This window comes from Phalacrocorax aristotelis, chromosome 1 (genome assembly GCF_949628215.1).
Source record: "Phalacrocorax aristotelis chromosome 1, bGulAri2.1, whole genome shotgun sequence".
Taxonomy (NCBI): Eukaryota; Metazoa; Chordata; class Aves; order Suliformes; family Phalacrocoracidae; genus Phalacrocorax; species Phalacrocorax aristotelis.
In genome coordinates, this window is record NC_134276.1 from 138364542 (window position 1) to 138383846 (window position 19305).

The following is a 19305-nucleotide window of genomic DNA, read 5'->3' on the forward strand; positions in this document are numbered from 1 at the left end:
GGCTTACTTAAGCCGGCTAAGGCATGAGTGTACTTAACTGCTCTGTTTCTGAACTGGACCTCAGGATGGCTTTTTTTTTTTTTGAAAGTGGTGAGTTGAAGACACCATTTTCAAAGTGTGTGTTTTTAAAAGAGGACTCACTCTTCCTGTCTACAGTGGACGAGCTCTCCTGTTCCTTTATTTTTGTCTCTGCTTTTGTCCCTTCTCCCATTTAAGCTATGCAGTCGTGTCATAAAATGCTGTGTCATCTTTAATCTGTTAGCAGAACAAGGCTGCATGGTATGTAAACTTAATTTAGTCTTCTCTATGATTTATGGTGAAGTGTATATATTCTAATAGGTTTGAAGGCATTTTCTCCATCCCATCAAAGTAATGAGTGTTAGAAAGTAAAAATGGTGGAATTTTTATCCATTTCCTGGTTTTGTGCCAATTTATAACTCTAAATCTGGCACTTAGGCCCTTCTCCAGGTCTGTTCAATAAAGTGATATGTTGATAGTCTAATACATGAAGTTCACAGGTACTTCTCCTGCTAGCCTCACCAGATCATTTCTTACAGATGATAACGGATTTCTTACAGGTTATGGTATTCAGAGTAGGTCCCATAATATGTAGTGGCATTTTGTGATATTTGTGTAGTGTACATTGCCTGTTAATGAGGTCCAAACCCGTGAAGGCACAGGTAAACTACTTCAGTAGAAAAATACAAGATTTCTTTTATACTATGGAAGAGTCAGGCTACGTTAGTATGAAATACATCTGAATAAAAAAAGCCACAACTCAAAAGCTTTTCCTCTATTCTTTCATTCCTAGAAAACCTGGGAGAGAGATAACAAGAGGGGGCAATCCCTGTTGCTTTCTGAGTTTCTTGTTGGTCTGTGGGAAGATGAAAAAATAGATCAGGAATATTATATTATTAAAATATGAAATTTTTGAAATAGGTATGGAATATTGTTTCATACATTAAACGTATTTGGAAAAAATTTGAGTCCACAAGTCTTTCAACACATTCCATAAGCTTAAGTTGTCTGCTAAGTGATCTTGCTGAGTTGTCATGGTCTTTCTGGAATCAAATGTAACTATCAAGCTTCTCCATGTGAATTACAATACAATTATTCTTGTGGGTTATATTACTTTGTAGATTGCCCAAATGCAGCGTAGAACATGTTGTTTTGGATTATTGCTGTGTGCTATTCAGCACACAGCTTGTGTAGCAAGTATGGCTGAGACGAATTAACAAAGGGCCAACTCATAATGCCCTTAGTCAAATTTACTCACTTCTTACTCTAGCTCTACAGACTTTTCTGTACAAAGTGGTTTCAGAATGTGGCCCAAGAGACTAGAGAAACATTTCTTACTTGGGAGTGAGAGGAAGGTGGAGAGGTACATGCAGGATTTTTCTAATTCCTGTCCTTGAAATTTTGGGACCCTCCCAAATCAAAAGGTTAAGAAACATGGATAGGATTATTTACAATTCCAAAGTGGATATTCACATTGGATAGATTCCACTTCCCCTCCTAGCAGAGGTGGTCCCTTCAGGTCAGGCTTCAAGACACACTGTTGGGGAACTGGAAAGTTCCTGTGGGGTACTGGTGGACCTATAAAGAAATCAAGAATTTCAGGCACTAATTTCTTGATTGACTATTTGATTGTGTTTGCCTTAGTGGTATCTTTCTGAATTAAGCAATTCTAGAAAACAGTCCTACTCAAAAATAATTGAGGCTGTAGTTAATTTTCTATGTAGAAAAATTGTTGCCTGCCTAAACAGAATTAAAAAGTAAATATTCCTCTCTGACTCACCCAACTCACTTGAATGGTAGTTGTCACAGGTAATGTGACTAGAGCACCATGTGCTTCCCTCGGTAGTGTACAACTTCATTCTGCACAGGAAATAGCAAATGTCAATACACTGAAAGATAAAGATACTTCTGGTATGGAGTCAGCCAATTCAGCATATTTATCAGACATGCATGGAAATATTTTTTTGAGAAATGTTAAACAAATCTTTTTATATCCATACAACAGACTTTTAAACATTAAGTGCATTCATTTGATCTAAAAGATCTAAGTCTAAATAAGCTAATGATTCTATAGGACTCTTAGCAGTGTTTAGCGTCTTTTCTTCTACATACTGGATATTATATTTTCACATATGATGCCTGGCATCTTTATAAAAGCAAGCATGATGGTAGGAAATAAGTATTTTCAGTATCAGTAGGTTTTTATATCATTTGAGTAACTATTAAGCTAAACAGGTTCCTAAACTGACATTTTCAACTCTAAGGAGTGGAAAACCTTGAAGACAGGTTATCAGATTAAATTTTGGACATAAGTACACGTGTGCAAACATTTGGACTATTAAACCTTTATGCCTGCTTCTGAGGCTTCATTGTTTAGAGCTGCCATTCCTTGATTGAATCTTCGTGAGCACACACTATTCATTTAGCCATCCCACTTCCTCCTTTTACCCGAGCACCTAAATATTCCAATAAAAAAAAAGTGAAGAGAGCCTTGTGTGTGCTCTCCACCTAAAACACAGCTGCAGCTGAAAAAATACTCGTCTTTTTCATGTGTGCACTTTAATCACTCCAGCCGAACTCCTTCCCTTCTCCTGCTTCCCCTGTGCAGTTATCCATAACCGTACTGGAACATATTGTAAATTCCAGGCTATATATTTCATTTACACATGCTCCTGTATAAAATGTTGATATTCTGTGTTAATGTGAGCTTTTTTTTATTTGTTCATCAATGGCATTCTTGGGTAAAAGTTGATGGCTTTTCCATGAGATTTTCTTATTTGACTGATTGAATTAGATATGGATGGAGGTTATTTGCATACATATTTCCCTTTACGTTTATTTTTTCATATTTAAAAAAAATAATAGAATGGAGTTATACTAAGAATAGCATAAAAATTATTATGTATTATTTTATTATTTATTTGAGATGGGGGGGAAGAAAGACCTATGCAGTGGCTAGACTTAAGAAAAAGGAAAATTAAAAAAACAAAGATGAAATTAGTTTAAGGGCTTCCACCTGAGTGGGCAAAGACTATCATAGGTGTCTGTTTTGGCTTTTTCCCCCCAGACAACAGGGACTAGCACAGAATAATGGAATGCTGCTACTGACTTTAGCAAAGATATTAGGTAGTACAAGCCCAGTCTAAAATCTGTAATTACAGTACATGTCAGTTCTTTACGGTGGATGGGCAGTAACTGCATGTTAAATGCTTTCCCTGGCATTACTGTGGCAATTTGAACTGCCAAGAGTATCCTTTACCACTAACAAAACAGGAAGAGACTAACATGAGTGTGAAGAATCTGGTCCGTACTGTTGTTTCCTTACCCTGCTTCCTGGAAGATAATTCTGGTTGCAGTGCTGCCTAAAAACCCTCTCCACTGGTATATTTGTCAATACAGTGCGCCTCTGGCTGTGCCTCTGGAGCAGGTCCAGTACCCTAGACAAAGGATGAGGCTCCGTGTTTTTCCACACCTGTCTCATGATTCTTCGATGGGATATGGGAAAAGCCCTGATAGTTTGTGACAGCTGTTCTGTTCAAGGGATATGCAGCTTTACTTTCCCTTTCTTTCCTCATAGGAGTTCAGAGAAGGGTTGCTGAGAACAACAGAAGGCTGTCACTCAATGCTGATTGCTAGATAGAGTAGCCAAGGGTATTTATTAGCTCTATTTTGATCAAGCCTGATGTGGCTTTTATTTTGTTTAGGTAATAGTTTGTTCCTACGTGCTACTTTTGGTTCTGATTTCATTAAAGGAGTTCATCCCCGGCTTTCTGTTGATGCCAAATGGCTTTCCAGGTTTATGAAATCTGCTGAGAATCCTCCATCATGTATTTCTTCCTTCGCCACTTGCAGGAGAAGGGGAAAAATACTGCTGGGAGCCTAAATAAAAGAGTTTTGCGGGACCCTTGTGAGTATAATCCCATTTTGAAAACAAGCGTTCTGGAAAATTTCAGAAGCTAGAGAAAGATCTCAAACTGGCATACAGATGGATGTCAATCATCAGAAGCATATTTGGCATACTATTTAGTTTGCAGATATTTTTTTTGAAATTTTTTTTTTTTCAGATTTTTTCTGGTTCATATTCTATCCACAACTCGCCACCATCGTTTACTGCCATTTCGGTGAGAACAAGTATTTTTTCTGGCTTTCCAGAAAATTGCTGGGTTTTTTTCTTTACCAGAAGGTAGATGTGAGGCAATAAATTTCAGGTTCTGAAAAGTGCTTATGTATATAGGAGGAAAAGGATGTAGGTCAGGGCTTTTTTAAAGGTGAACTTAGTGAGGTGAAGCTTGATCAGGCTTGACAGCCCTGGAAATAGATGTCTTCTATCTTTCATTAGAAGTATACATAACAACAGTGTAAGTTTCATAATCTTCCTTCTTTTCTTTTTTTTTTTTTTTTTTTCTTGGAGGGACCACCTATAGAGCTGTGATGTTTGTCCAGTTTCCATGCTTTTTTGGTCTTTGGCCTGTCCGACGCTGCCAACAAATGTGTTAATTGCTGTGGTTTTGGTAATGTGGACGCCTGTCCAGGACAAAATGAACTGAGACCAGTAATTAGTTTCAAATTTATTAAAGAATTAGATTCCTCCTTCTTCCTGCTTCCTGTCAACAATTTATTTTTCCTTTCCATCGATGGTGCAACCTTTTTGAATTCAGCAGGGTTTCCTGAACACAACTCAGGTTCTTGTTGGTAGCTGAAATAAAATCATAAGTTCTGGAACTTGCCTTGAGAATTAAATGCCCTGAGGCCAGATAATAGTTTTAATTATAGCTTTTAAAAGTACCCTCAGAGGATCATTATGGAATAACCTAAGTCTACGAAGTTTTTGCTTCCTCAGCACTTATCAGCTTGTCTCCTTTCTACACAATTTTTTATCTAACTGACCCAGTGATTCTGATATGCAGTTTCTGTAGAAATGATTCTTCCAATGCCATCAGTGTTGTTTGCTAGGACCGACATTGAATAAACTGCCACTGAGTGGCAGAAGCATGCTTTTGATGTGGTTGGATGCCACGTTTGTTTTAATTTGAATTGCTATGGATATCTTCCCTTACCAAAGGGTTAAGTTACTAACATTGTCAGCAAAAACACGTAAGTTACGCTTTCTAATTGTGTTTCTTCCTCTAAGACTGTGAACACTTATTTCTGAGGTGGAACTCAGTGTAGCTCAGCCATTTTAGTCTGAAGATAAGGACATGGAGCTGTTTGCTTCAGAAATTCTCTTTCAGTTCAAGCTTTTGTACTAGCTTTCTGCCTAATTATAGAAAGAAGTGCTCATGACTTCACAGTCTACTGCAAAGCTTCAATGCTGTTCCTCCAGTAGGTCTATTAGGTTCGTATAGACAGTGTTCTGCTTCCTTTGGTGGAAATAAGACATCCTTAATAAGAGACTCAAAATCAAATGCTACTGAGTGATGATATCAGGAACCTGCTAAAAATGTAGATAATGTAATAAGCAAGAGAGCATTTTGCAAGATTCCTGAAATGCAAGAATTGTTTTCATTTGAAGATTGTTCTTGAATTGTGCCTTGACTATTATGCTTGAATAAATGTTTGCATTTAGGTTTCAGACAGAGCACAAATTTAGAAGTCTAATACATTAATTTAAAAAATCAAACTTGTGGAGCTGATTTGCTGTGTATTTTCTTGTGCTTCTGCCTTGAAACTGTGCTGTAAACTTCCTTAGCTTTCTACTAATCCTTGGTTTTAGTCAGGCTAAAAGTGCCATGAAAACAGAGGAAGACTGTGCATATTTTCTTGGTTCTCATTCCAGGCAAAACAAGGAGGTAGAAGTGAATACAGAGATGTTAACCTAACTTTGTTAAAAAATCAAAATTGACGTGAAGCTTTGCATAGTAGTGTCGAGTTTTTCTTATCTGTTTTTCAGATTTGAAATACTTTGGTGTCTTTTCAACCATTCAGAATGTCAGTTTTAAAGACATGCTGGTATTGTTGAATAATTGTGAAATACTGTGAAAATTGTGATTTAAGTGTGTTTACTCTTTGGGTGCTTTAGAATTCCCCAGGTGCAGATTGCAAGCATGTTCAAGTTAAAATACAAATATTTTCCAAAGCTGTAATTTATGTAGTAGGTGTTTGGTGACTCTGAGTTACTGGATACAGTTTGGGTTGGAACAAAGCCTAGAAGCTGTATTTTGGTTGTGCTAGCATATTGCGATGGCAGAGGAAAACAAGGAAGGAAGGATCAAAGATCTCAACAAATCTGTCCGTGTTGTGATCTTTACTCATCTGCTTTCTTTAGAAGTATGTGAAAGTATACTGATCCTTGGTTACGCACGAGTGCTTTACAATATAGTGCTACAGAAGGAAGCAATGCTAAAATATAGATAAGTCATTTATTTTACACACTGTGTATATACTGCTCACCTCAGTCACTGAGGCGAGCAGCTCCAGTGCCAGCGCAATGTGCAGTAGAATGCTCTAGCGTGGTGCACAGGGAGGGGTCCTGAGCCAGGGGAACAACAGTGGGAGCAGAGAGACCTTCCAGGAGCCTGCAGCTTGGGGGACAGCAGCTGACAAGACCTGGGTGGGTCCAAGCTCCCCTTCCGCTGTAAAGAAAAGAAATCCCTGGGGAGTGCTAGTGACCAGGAGAGGCAAACAGGGCATGGTGGGAAAGTTAGCACACAGGAAGGGTGCTGTAGCTCTGCTGGTTCAAGTGGGCAGCAATGGTATCCACCTGGCAGAAGGCTGTGTCCTCTCTGAACTGTGCACCTGCCACAACTGACACAGCTTCTCAGACAGAGCTCCAATGGCAACATGCTGCCTCCCAGATGTCAGGCTGCAGGATGTGCCCAATATACAGACCAGACCCACTTCTTAGGGAAGTCTGCTGCCTCCCTGGGGCCCGGGTTAAAGATGTGAAGAGACTTCCTACCCTGGTATGGCTCTCAGATCCAAAAATCCATTATTGATTTTTCATGTAAGCAGCAAAGAATTTGCAATAAGAAGTCCAAGGGCAATCAAGGGAGACTTCAGGGCCTTGGGACGGCTGGTTAAGAGATCAGGAGCACAAGTAGTGTTCTCTATCCTTCCAGTTGTAGGGAATGATGAGGGAAGAAACAGGAAGACCCAGAAGATCAATACCTGGCTTTGAGCCTGGGGTCACCAGCAGAATTTTGGGTTTTTTTGGTCATGGGTCTGTCTACACAACATCAGGCCTGCTGGTGACAGATGGGGTACTCCTGTCTCAAATGAGGAAAAAGATCTTTGTGCAGGAGTTAGCAGAGCTCATTGAAAGAGCTTTAAACTAGATTTGAAGGGGAAAAAGGCTAAAACCATACTTGCTAGAGATAAGCCTGGGCATGGCACGCCAGTGTTTGAGGGACAGTGTGCTAGCGAGGTCCTTCAGTCTGCCTCACAGTGTGCTGAGTACACTGGAGCATATTTGAAATGTCTCTATACAAATGTGCACTGCATGAGGAATAAACAAGAGGAGCTAGAAGCTTTGGCCCAGTCACAGAGCTACTACATCGTTGGCATAAGTGAAACCTGGTGGGATGAGTCCTGTTACTGGGATGCCATAATGGATGGTTATAGGATTTTCAGGAGGGATAGGCAGGGCAGGTGAGGTGGGAGGGTGGCTCTGTATGTAAGGGAGGGGTTGGGTTGTATGGTGCTTACAGTTGGTGGTGACACTGTTGAGAGCCTCTGGGTAAGGATGAGTTGGAGAGCAAATCAAGCTGATATTGTTGTGGAAGTCTACCGTTGACCGCCCAGCCAGAACAATGACACTGAAGAACTATTCTACAAGGAATTCACAGATACCTCTATATCAACTGCCTTTGTCTTTATAGGTGATTTCAACTTCCCAGACATCAACTGGGAATATCATACAGCAGACACAAACTGATGCAGGAAATTTCTGAAGCATGTTGAAGATAACTTCTTGGTGCAGGCAGCTGACTAGGAAAGGTGCCCTCCTAGATTTGCTGTTTGTAAACAGAGAGGGACTTCTGGGTGAGGTGGTGATTAGTGGCTGTCTTGGTCACAGTGACCATGAAATAGTTGAATTTCAAAAGTTGGTGATAGGATAAAAAATTCCAGCAAAACTCTGATCCTGGATATGAGGAGAGCAGACTTTGGACTGCTGAAGCAGCTATTTAGTAAGGTACCCTGGGAATCTGCTTTTGAAGGTATTGGGGTCCGTAAACGCTGGTCACTTTTTAAAAGCCATCTCTTAAGAGCACAGGAGAAGGAAATTCCTAAGTGTCAGAAGTCAAGCAAGCAGGGCAGAAGGCTGGCTTGGCTGAGCAGGGGTCTTCTAGAACTTAAGCAGAAAAGGAAAGTGTATGGACATTGGAAGCCAGGTGATGCAGGAGGACTACAGAGATGCTGTTCACCATGGTAGGGAGAAAATTTGTATGGCCAAAGCTCAATTAGAGCTCAAACTGGCCAGCGCTGTGAAGGACAACAAAAAGGGATTTTTAAAATATGTTAATAGCAAAAGGAGCATCAGAGATAGTATTGGGACATTGCTTGACAAGGTTGGTCACCTCACAAATAGGGACATAGACAAAGTGGAAACATTTAATGATGGGCCCTGGGAACCCCAGAGCCCTGTGTTGGAAGAACATCACTGGGGGGATGATAAACTCCCAGCTGACCCTGAGCTTGTTTGAGACTTGCTGCACTAGCATAAATCTATAGGGCCTGATGAGATTCATCCCAGGGTACTGAAAGAGCTGGCCAATGTCATCGGGGGACCTCTTTCCATTATTTTTCAATGGTCTTGGGAGTCTGTAGAGGTCCCAGTTAACCAGAAGCTGGCAAATGTTGTCCCAGTTTTCAAGAAGAGTAAGAAGGAAGACTCTTGTAATTACAGGCCTGTCAGGCTCACTAAAGTGCCTGGTAAAATTAAGGAGAAGGTTATTCTGAGAGTTACTGAAAAGCACTTGAGAGACAATGCAATCATTAGTCATAGCCAGCACAGGTTCATGAGGAGAAGGTCCTGCTTAACAAACTTAATTTCCTTTTATGCAAGATCACCTGTAGCTGACCAAAGGAAGTCAGTAGATGTGGTAGTTTTGGATTGTAGCAAAGCTTTTGATAATGTCTCTCACAGTATCCTTCACAGAATGGTAGGGGTTGGAAGGGACCTCTGCCAATCATCTTGTCCAAGCCCCCTGCTTGAGCAGGTACACCTAGAGCAGGGGGCACAGCACCATGTCCAGGTGGGTTTTGAATGTCTCCAGGGAAGGAGACTCCACAAGCTCTCTGGGCAGCCTGTTCCACTGCTCTGTCACCCTCAAAGTAAAAAGGTTTTTCCTCATATTCAGGTGGAAGTTCCTGAGTTCCAACTTGTGCCCATTGCCCCTTGTCCTGTCGTTGGGCACCACTGAAAAGAGTCTGGCCCCATCTTCTTGACACCCCCTCTTCAGATATTTATAAGCATTGCTAAGATCCCCCCTCAGTCTTCTCTTGTCCAGGCTGAACAAACCCAGGTGTCTCAACCTTTCCTCAAAAGAGAGATGCTCCAGTCCCCTGATGAAATTTGTAGCTCTCTGCTGGACTTTCTCCAGTAGTTCCCTGTCTTTCTTGAAATGGGGAGCCCAGAACTAGATGCAGTACTCCAGATGTGTCCTCACTAGGGTGGAGTAGAGCAGGAGAATAACCTTTCTCAACTTGCTGGCCATGCTTCTTGCAATGCACCCCAGGATACCGTTGGCCTTCTTGGCCACAAGGTCGCATTGCTGGCTCAGGGTCAACTTGCTGTCCTACAGCACTCCCAGATCCTTCTCAGCAGATCTGCTTTCCAGCAGGTCAGCCCCCAACCTGTACTGGTGCATGGGGTTGTTCCTCCAGAGGTGGAGGACCTTACGCTTGCTTATGTTGAATTACATTAGGTTCTCCTCAGCTCAGCTCTCCAGCCTGTCCAGGTCTTCCTATCCTTCTGGATAAACTGTCCAGCACAGAGCTATACAAGTCCATGATATGTTGGGTGAACAGTTGGCTGATGGGTTGGGCTCAAAGGGTTATAGTAAATGGGGTTGCATCAGACTGGTGGCCGGTCACCAGCAGGGTTCCCCAGGGCTCAATTTTTAGGGCCTGCTCTTTAATGTTTTTGTAAATGATCTGGATGCAGTAATCTGGATGCAGTAATTGCCGATGATGCTAAACTAGGAGGAGCTGTGGGCTCCCTTGAGAGTACAGAGGCCTTACAGAAAGAACTAGATAGACTAGGGAGCTGGGCAATAACTAACCATATGAAATTTAACAAGAACAAGTTCTGAATTCTTCTCCTGGGACTGGGTACTCCAGGTTTGACATACAAATTGAGGGACAAGAAGCTGAAGAGCAGCCCCATGGAAAGAGACCTGAGGGTTTGGGTTGATGGCAAGTTGAGTCAACAGTGTGCCCTGGCAGCCAAAAGGGCCAACCATGTCCTGGGGTGCATGAAGCACCACATAGCTGCTGGTCAAGGGAGTTGATTGTCCCACTCCACACTGCACTGGTGCAGCCCCGCCTTGAGCAGTTTGGATGCCTCAGTAGAAGGATGACATAATGCCATTAGAGTGTGCCTAGAGGAGGGTAACCAAGATGGTGAAAGGCCTCGAGGGCAAGATGTACAAGGAGTGGCTGAGGTCATTTGATTTGTTCAGCTGGGAGAAGAGAAGGTTGAGGGGTGACCTCATCACAGCATACAACTTCCTTAAAAGAGGCAGCGGAGGGGGAGGTGCTGATCTCCTCCCTCTGGTGAGCAGCAATAGGACATGAGGAAATGGAGCGAAGCTGTGTCAGGGGAAGTTCAGATTGGACATTAGGAAAAGGTTCTTCATTGAGAGGGTGGTCGGTCACTGGAACGGGCTCCCCAGGGAGCACCAAGCCAGACAGAGTTCAAGGACTGTCTGGACGATGCTCTTAGTCAAATGATTTAGTTTCAGATAGTCCTGTGAGGAGCAGGGAGTTGGACTTTATGATCCTCGTGAGTCCCTTCCAACTTGAGATATTCTATGATTCTGTGGTTCTATTTTGAATATAGAAAGTCTGACAATACACTTTCTGGTTTTATGTTTACAAATTCTGCTTCATGATCTAGAAATGTTCCATATACTGGTTAGTATTAGGAATGATATGCTTGTATCTTCCCTCCATGCCTTATTTTTAAAAATTTTAAGTTTTGGAAAGAAAGAAAAGAATAATGTGGTTTTCCCCATGATAGAGTGATGGAATGGAGTTTAAACCATCCTTTTATTCATGCAGATCACATTCAGGAACAGATTATATTTCCCTTTTAGGTACTGGCTGACATGTGCATATAAAAAGTGAACAGATTAGGCACAATCCTTTTATTACATCTTTCAACTCAACATATTTATTTGTATTAGTCATAGGAATAAATTAGATGTGCAAACTGTAGTCTGTCTTTTAATGAAAAAAATTATATTTTGTCCTTTTAATTCTGATAGGAAATAGTTCTGATTGTGTTTTTTGGTGCTGAATATGTGGTCCGATTGTGGTCTGCAGGCTGCAGGAGTAAGTATGTTGGCTTCCAGGGAAGAATACGGTTTGCCAGAAAGCCAATATCAATTATCGGTAAGATTTAAACTCTTTTCTTTTTTCTTAACTTTGCTGTTATCATCCATTTTAAAGTAAAGATGTCAACTACTGCAGCGACCGTATTGCAGTTCTGAGCTATATCTGTCACTCAAGCATTTATCGGCTTTGTGAACCTATGCAATTGTTTCTTCTTTTGGATTGCTAGAACTGAAAATTTAAAATACAGCTGTGAGACACAGGCGGACATCAGCTTAAGAAAGGCAAAACTGTAAAGTGAAGAAAACTTTTCTAAATATACTTGTGTAATTGGAGAAAACTGACAAGATTTTGAACACAAAATCCTTCCTTAGGTCTGCTGTAGAAAACAAACAAAGGTGAGAACAAATTTGAAACAACATGGAAATGTGCAAAGTGTAACTCAGGAAAAATTCCCCTGGATAATACTAAAGCAGCTATAGATGGTTTGAGGGACTACTGTGGGTAGTATCTCCGGAGTAGGAGAGAGTTTAGGGGGAGAGGTGACTAACAGAATCTCTGGAACAGTGAGGGATTAATTAAAGGTGGTGTTCTGACAGAATTGTAGTAGACCACAAAATCAGCATTTCTGTTTTAAGCCTGTGATTTTATATAGATTCCAGTAGAGCTGTGAATTTTATGTTACTCAAACATCAACTCATTGAGTTTTAAATAGAGCAAAGTGGGAGAGGTGAAAAGGGGAGAGAATGAGCTGAAGTTTCCTTAACTATCTGCAACATTATGAACCTTGGTGCAAAAACTCAGGAAACAACATATTCTATGTTATTCTACTGTACTCAGTTTTGGGTTATTGAGAAAGAAGTGTTTCATTACATACAAACAAATTCTTCAGCTGCTTCTAGAGCTGATCTGGTTTCATTGTCTAACCATGAAGTCTATAGGTAACTTTTTTTTCTGCTAAACATGTTCTTGACTTCTCTTTCAATTAAGAAATGCTTCTAAGGTAGGTATATTAGAGTACAGAGGTGCAGGAGAAAATGTGGCAGTCCCATTAAACTGTGATTTCCACTTGACAGTGGTTCTGTATACTGGTATTGTGAATCTACCACAGTAAACTGTAATGTTTGTATAGCCCTTGGTGAAGATACTCTGTTTTTTGTTAAGAAAAGCTAAGAAGTACTACAGCTAGTTATGCATTCAAAGGTATCAATACTGTTTTTGCATTTAAAATTCCCCTAAGAATGCAATACATTTAAAGTCAAGATTTGTTTTTATACATCAAATGCAGGTGGAACTGTGCCTGCACTAATCCAAATAGCTAAACTTGGGAAATATATTTGCTATGAAAGATAGAATCACACTGACTCATCCTATCATTTTCAAATCAATACGAAAAGAATACAAACACTAGGAAAAGAAATTAAAGGATTATAATGGAATGTAAAAAATTACGTATTCATTTTACTTTTCCATTAATACAAAAGACTTTTTTAAAGTCAGAAAATATCATTGAAATGTCTTCGATATCAGAGATTTCTTTTATTGGGTTTTGTCCACACTGAAATTTGGATTCATTCTTAGAAAATTCAACTTGGGTAGCAATTTTGAACTTTTTAAATTTGTCCCATTCTCTTTCCTCTTTTCCCCTCTCTAATTGAAAATAAAATTTTGATGCTTATTACCAGAAAGAGATTTAGTTGTCAAGCCTGGTTTTTACTTTCTTTTATAAACTTTTTTAATGTTATTGCATTCCATGCAGCATAAAATAGTACATTAACATACTATTCATACTATACATATTTATATACTGTAAGAGTATGTTAAGGAAAATGTTAAGATAGAACACACTGTTTCGTAAATGGTCTTTTAAAATCTTATCTAAAATGGGAAATGATGCAACTTCTCTACCTCGTCAATCAAAGTTTTTTATTTCTTAGGTAGATTTACTAAAGTTAGCCTAATTTTTCTCCTCTTTGCAGACAGATTACAGATGATTACATGTAATTGAGAAAAGACAATTCTGTAATTAAAGAACCTGTCAAGGAGACATAGATTGAATTCATTCTCAGCATACTAAGAATCCCTAGAAAAATCACTTTCTCTCTCCATGCTTCTTCATTCTCTAGTTCGCAGAATGAGCATGTTTAAAGAGTGTGTGGTGCTCACATACTATGGCAGCAGCAGTAATAGTTATACCTTTCCTAAATATTGATTTAACACTTCCATTACTTACTATTTCAGTCAGGTTAGGTTACGAGCTAAATGCTTCTGAAAATCCCAGCCTAATTAGGGTTTTATGAAAGGCAAGTACCCAGGCAAAATCAAGAGAATATCCTTTCATGACCTTTTTTATCCTTTTGTTATTGTTGCAGAAAATGTCACAAAGAACCAATTTATGAATTGACTTTTGTTTCTCCTGGTTTTGACAGCATGCAGTTTGAAAGACATAAGGGGAGCATAAGTTACTGGTATAAAGACCTGAGTCCACATATGTGTGTCCATCTCATATTGCCTTTAAGTAAAGAACAATAGAACTTTATTTATAATCACCTTTAATTGGTTATGTATACAGCTCTGAAAAAGCATCAGCACCTGGTATGTAAAGCTCTAGTTACCTTATATAAACCTCATTTATGAAGTGCTGATAGAAGACAAAAGTTCAGCAAGAAAGAATGCAGTGTAAATAAAATTCAAATACGTGCATATAATCTGTTTAATTTAAGTCCTTATGGACGTCATGTTATCTCCAGACTACTGAGAACACACCTGCAAGCTGAGGGCTATTTACATCCTGTAAAATACTGCAGCAACTAAAAATTAAAATACAAATGCAAATATTTTTACTGTTTCAAATTTGGAAAGGATTCATTGCTTTTAAACAAAAAGCTGAGAATTGCATACTAGAAAATAAACTTGTGAGAACATTGGAAACAAGCCAGCAATTTGCTCGAAGAAAGCAGTACTCAGGTAAGATGCATTAAAGGTGTTACTATCTGCTGTGCTGAAGTTTACGCATAACTAAGTAATATTTCACTGGCAAGCTTATTTTTTAGATAAAAATGGCAGCTGTTTGGATTTTCTCAAGGATTCAGAACATAAGAGTAAGCCATAGGGACAGTGAACTAGCAGTGGATGAGGTTTTCAAATCTGTGTACTACACATGCTAAGTTGCAGGGAATGTGATTTATGTAGGTCTGTTGTCTACATATGTAGTGCACTTATTATATAGAAGATACTGTGTCATTTTTGTCTCTCTGCACCTCATGGGTATGTACAGCCATGTTTGCAAACATGTAAGTAGCTAGAATGTTTGAGAAGGATATCCACATATCACTGTTTATAAATTACTGGAATTCAATTTTTTAATTACCAAGGCTTCCTGACACTTTCTTTTTTAAAAACTAACTTAAATAGTAATGTAAGTGCTAATGCTTGTTAGAGTTGAAAAAGTTATTTAAACAAATGTTGGCTGTTTATCCTGATATTTTCCATGCCAAGTGTCTGCTTCAGTTTGACTCTTGTGGAGACATTTCATGCAAAATGTTTAAGCTGTTCCTGAAAAAAAAAGACAATTCTGGTTATTTCTTACAGAGAAGTACTAGCACTTCCACACTTTGAAGCAGATACTTGAAACTTAATGAAAAACTAGTTTTTTGTTTGTCACTGAAAATCAACTCCAAGCTGACTGACTAACAAGTCTCTGAAAAACTGGTAGCTTAGCTTCTTTGTGCTTAAAATGCCCTGCTAGAGAATGCTTTTATATCCTTCAAAGATTCAATCTGCAGTAAGCCTGCACAATTCAAATTTCAGGTTTCTCTGAGCAGCAGTGCTGGGCCTGGAAGTGGAAAATCTTTTGATTTTGATTTTATAGTGCTCTTTCTGAAACTGTCCAGAGCACATGGAAAGATAAAATACCAGGCTCAAATGCTGAGATGAAGTGGTGAGGTAGGAGGAATACAGCTCAGTGAAATGACAGGAGGATGGATGCTGATGTAAGGGTCTGGGAGAAGGACATATAAAGAGACTGACAGACAGGAGGTTGAAGAAAAAAAGTAGGGGCTGAAAATACATGGAATTGAAAGGGGGCAGTGTAAAGGCAGAAGGATATGCTGAAGATGTAGCGTGTAAAATAGGATTGTTTGAACCAGTAAACTGGGATTAGTATGAGAAGCCTAAAGATTGGAAACTGGCATGAAAACTAGGAACAGGGAAGAAGCAGAGAGAGAAGAAAATTTTTTTGGGAAAAAAAGAAATATCTTTACCATGTAGAACACACCCTCAGAAAAGTGAAAAGTACAAATGAAAAATCTATGTCACTGTCACTACCTGATTGAAACTAATTTCGTAAATGTCAGTCTTTTCCTCTTTCAGTGCTGGTCATTGGATGGATATGTAAATGTCTGATAATTTAATAAGGACATCGGGTACATCATTTGCTTAAGGACAAAGATCTATATTATTATGTGATGGGAAGAAAACCCTCCCTAATTTCTGAGTGTTTACAAATGTATGTTCACACACATACATGATAAAGGAGCAGCATAAATATTTGGAAGGTCAGGTCAAAAGTTAAGCTTATCCCAAAATGGAAGACTTTTATGTAGCCTTAACTTATCCCTCCCTATATTTATTTTCATTTTTCATAAATGTACAATTATTGTAGTACAGTCTTTAAACTGATTGAGCACTATCCCTTGGGGAAGAATCTTGCTTTTACAGCAAAAATCAGACTAATACTGGAAATGAATCCAAGTCAGAGAGTGAAGGATACTGTTGGTTGTAGAACTGCTGCAATATTTGTTGCAGCAACTACATGGTTGTGAATGAGGCAGGAGAATATTTAAAGGAGAGGAAAAACGTTACCCTTGTTGAAGGCAACTTTTGCCTCTGAAGTTGGAGTCTGTCCTGCATCTTGCCTAGGCATCACATGGAAACTCTGTGGCAGTAATTTAAATCAGTTTTCACAAGTGTGCCTCATTTTCTAGATGTCCAAATGAAGACTTTGAAGTCAGGTTACAGAGGTTCTGAGCTCTCACAGCTGCAAGTGAAGTCAGCAGGCACTGTTTTTTTTTTTTTGAAGTGCTATATAACGTTAAGTGCTCTGAAGAATAAAGTGCTGCCTGTTTAAAACTGGCAAGGAAAATTTACCAAAACTTTTCCTCGTTTTGTCTACATTTGCTACCCATTTATAATACTATCCTTTATTTTCTGGTTTGAATTTGAAAATGAAGCATTTAGATGCTCTAAAGAGGATTACCACAGAAACACCCATGAGGAAATTAGAAAAATGTCTTCTTGGAATTATGTTAGAGTAGGGTTCAATAATTAAAAGCAATAGACCTGTTCACTGAACTAGGATAAGAGAAAATAAAGGATGCTGGCACTGTGAACACAATCCATCATGTGTATTGTATAATTCTGGAACTGTGCATGCTGCGGAGTAGTGGAGAAAAAATGGAACTCTGGAAACAATTATTTTTTCATACAATTAAAGGCTGTATCACAAAGTAAACCAACAACTCTGATTCTTTTTAGGCAACCTTTGTTCTGACAGTTTCCTAAACTTTGAAAGCTTGGCTTTACAGCTCTGATCCAATTTTAAAACTAAGTGTATGTGTGTGCGTATGTTTTTGCTACTTCATGCATTTCATTATGGATCGAAGCAAACCCTTACTTTCCATCTTAAATCAAGAGCCTTGAGCAAAAATGTGGATTCATTTCTAGGGTGTACATATGCCTTTGCCTTTGTTGTTTTTGTGGCAAGCTGCCTGATCTGTCAGGATCTTTAAAATTTCCATTATTAAATTCACCATGGAAGAAACTGTAATAGTTGTTTTTTTGAAGTGAAACTGTTACCTTAACTTACTGCACACCAAATTTCAGCTAACTTAATTTCTTTTTTTAAAGTGCTTTCCTCAGTCTGTATTTGTCATGTGTTTCAGTGCTGGGAGCTAACATTTAATACATTCTTACCTTTTTTTTTTTTTTCACAGATCTAATTGTGGTAGTAGCCTCAATTATTGTTCTCAGCATAGGATCTAACGGACAGGTGTTTGCCACCTCTGCAATAAGGTATGTTCTTCTAGTGACTGTAGCTCTTCACAACCACAGAGTTAGATGTATATCCAATTTCCAAATTAGATGTACATGTAATTTTCCTCATATAGGAAAATTTTTAGTATTGAAACACTGGACAGTGGAAGACTGGGTGTTATTGTGCTTGGTCACTGGTTGGGAAACAAGAGTGCAGAAACAAGGCATATGAAGAATGGTGGGAATGCTGAAGCCAAGAGGAAAAAACTAAAGAAACATTAAGTACTATATAAAGCATCAAACAGCTCTCTCTCTGAGACAAGAGAGTATTACAGAACATTGGTTTATTTAAGAAGTAATCCAGACAGCACTTAACTTGGTACATTTTGAGTATGAGTAATTACTTTGTTTAAAGAGTAATTATACTTTGGTGGATTTGTTTGGCACAAGTAACTCATACCATACATGAACCAGAAACATTTGGTGTCTGCAGTGTTTGCTCAGCTTGCATCAAGTACTGCAAGCTTGTTTTGGGAAGTAAAGTGGGTAAACAGAAGAAAGGAACGATAAGCAGAGTAGGTGTACTTCCCACTCCTTCTAACTTAACTTGCAATATGTGCTGCATGTTTTGTTACAAGCCTCTGATTTCTAATGCAGTCTAATCACTGGGAAGTGAGAAGGTATAGTACTGTCTAAACTGTCTAGCTGTGTAGACAAACACTGGAGGGAATTACATATATAAGGTATTTTTAAGGTAACTATTACCAAAGATCATTAATCGTTACATGATAAAGACTCACATAGCCAGCATGAATGTGATGTAACAGCTTATATATGAGAAGAGGAGGCTGAATGTGCAAATGTCAAAGATTTTTGTCGAATTTATCTAGAACTGTATGAAGAACTTTAATGAAAAGGCCTGCTGTGTGTTTATATGTGAAACAAGGTGGCTTTGGGCTCAGCACAGCTTTTCCCGGTATTAAATTACACAGTCACTGTCCTACAATTTAGAATGCTTTCTGCCAGAGAAGCTTAACCCATGTCTCCGCAGTGTTGTTATTGCCCCATTGAAAAACCATCTGGGTCAGGCAAGTCTTAATCCCATCACGTTTCCTCAGAACTGTGATGTGAGTGCCTTTGCTTTTAAGGTATACTGTTATGGTCCTCTTTGGACCTCCCTTAAATCCCAGCAATCCCAGAAAGCATGGGTGCATGTATGCTTATGTTGTTTTCTTGTAGAACGAAGCTGCAAGCTCCAGACCCACCAGGTATGACAGGCTGACATTTTGACCAGTGAGACTGAAACCTAGCAGGACTGTGGAGTTCACAGCAGAGCCCAACAGCTTTCTGTCCTTACTGTTTTAAGTTCACTAGATTGATAAAAACAGTCTTCTTTCCAACCAATTTCTTTGTTCTTTTCAGAGGAAATGGGTTGTGCATGTTCAGAGGCTGTGTATCTGGAGTTCCTTGTTCACTCTCTTGTTTTTCAAATCTTTATTTGTAAAACTGCCAGTCTATAACATGCATGTCAGCACTTGGCAGTAACATAGGCGTAACCATCTCAGATACAACAGAGACAAGAAAATCAAGAACTGCCATTAGGTCAAGACATCAAGAGGTGTGTCTCATAACTGTACAGGGGAGCTACATGTAGATGTCTCCCCTCCTGACATAAGGATCCAATGAGCTATTACATTACATACGCCTATTGGTGCTCGTGCATTTGGTAGTCTTGTAATTCTTCCTACACTCATGTTT

General features: G+C 39.2%; 1 protein-coding gene across 1 annotated transcript in view; it reads left to right on the forward strand.

Annotated features, from left to right (window-relative positions):
- LOC142065609 (potassium voltage-gated channel subfamily KQT member 1-like) overlaps positions 1 to 19305 on the forward strand; it is a 516224-nt gene that overhangs the window by 40096 nt on the left and 456823 nt on the right. Inside the window, exons 4-5 of the mRNA XM_075111896.1 lie at positions 11448 to 11574; positions 17508 to 17586. Coding sequence (XP_074967997.1) covers positions 11448 to 11574; positions 17508 to 17586 — 206 coding nt within the window. The remainder of the gene's footprint in view (positions 1 to 11447; positions 11575 to 17507; positions 17587 to 19305) is intronic.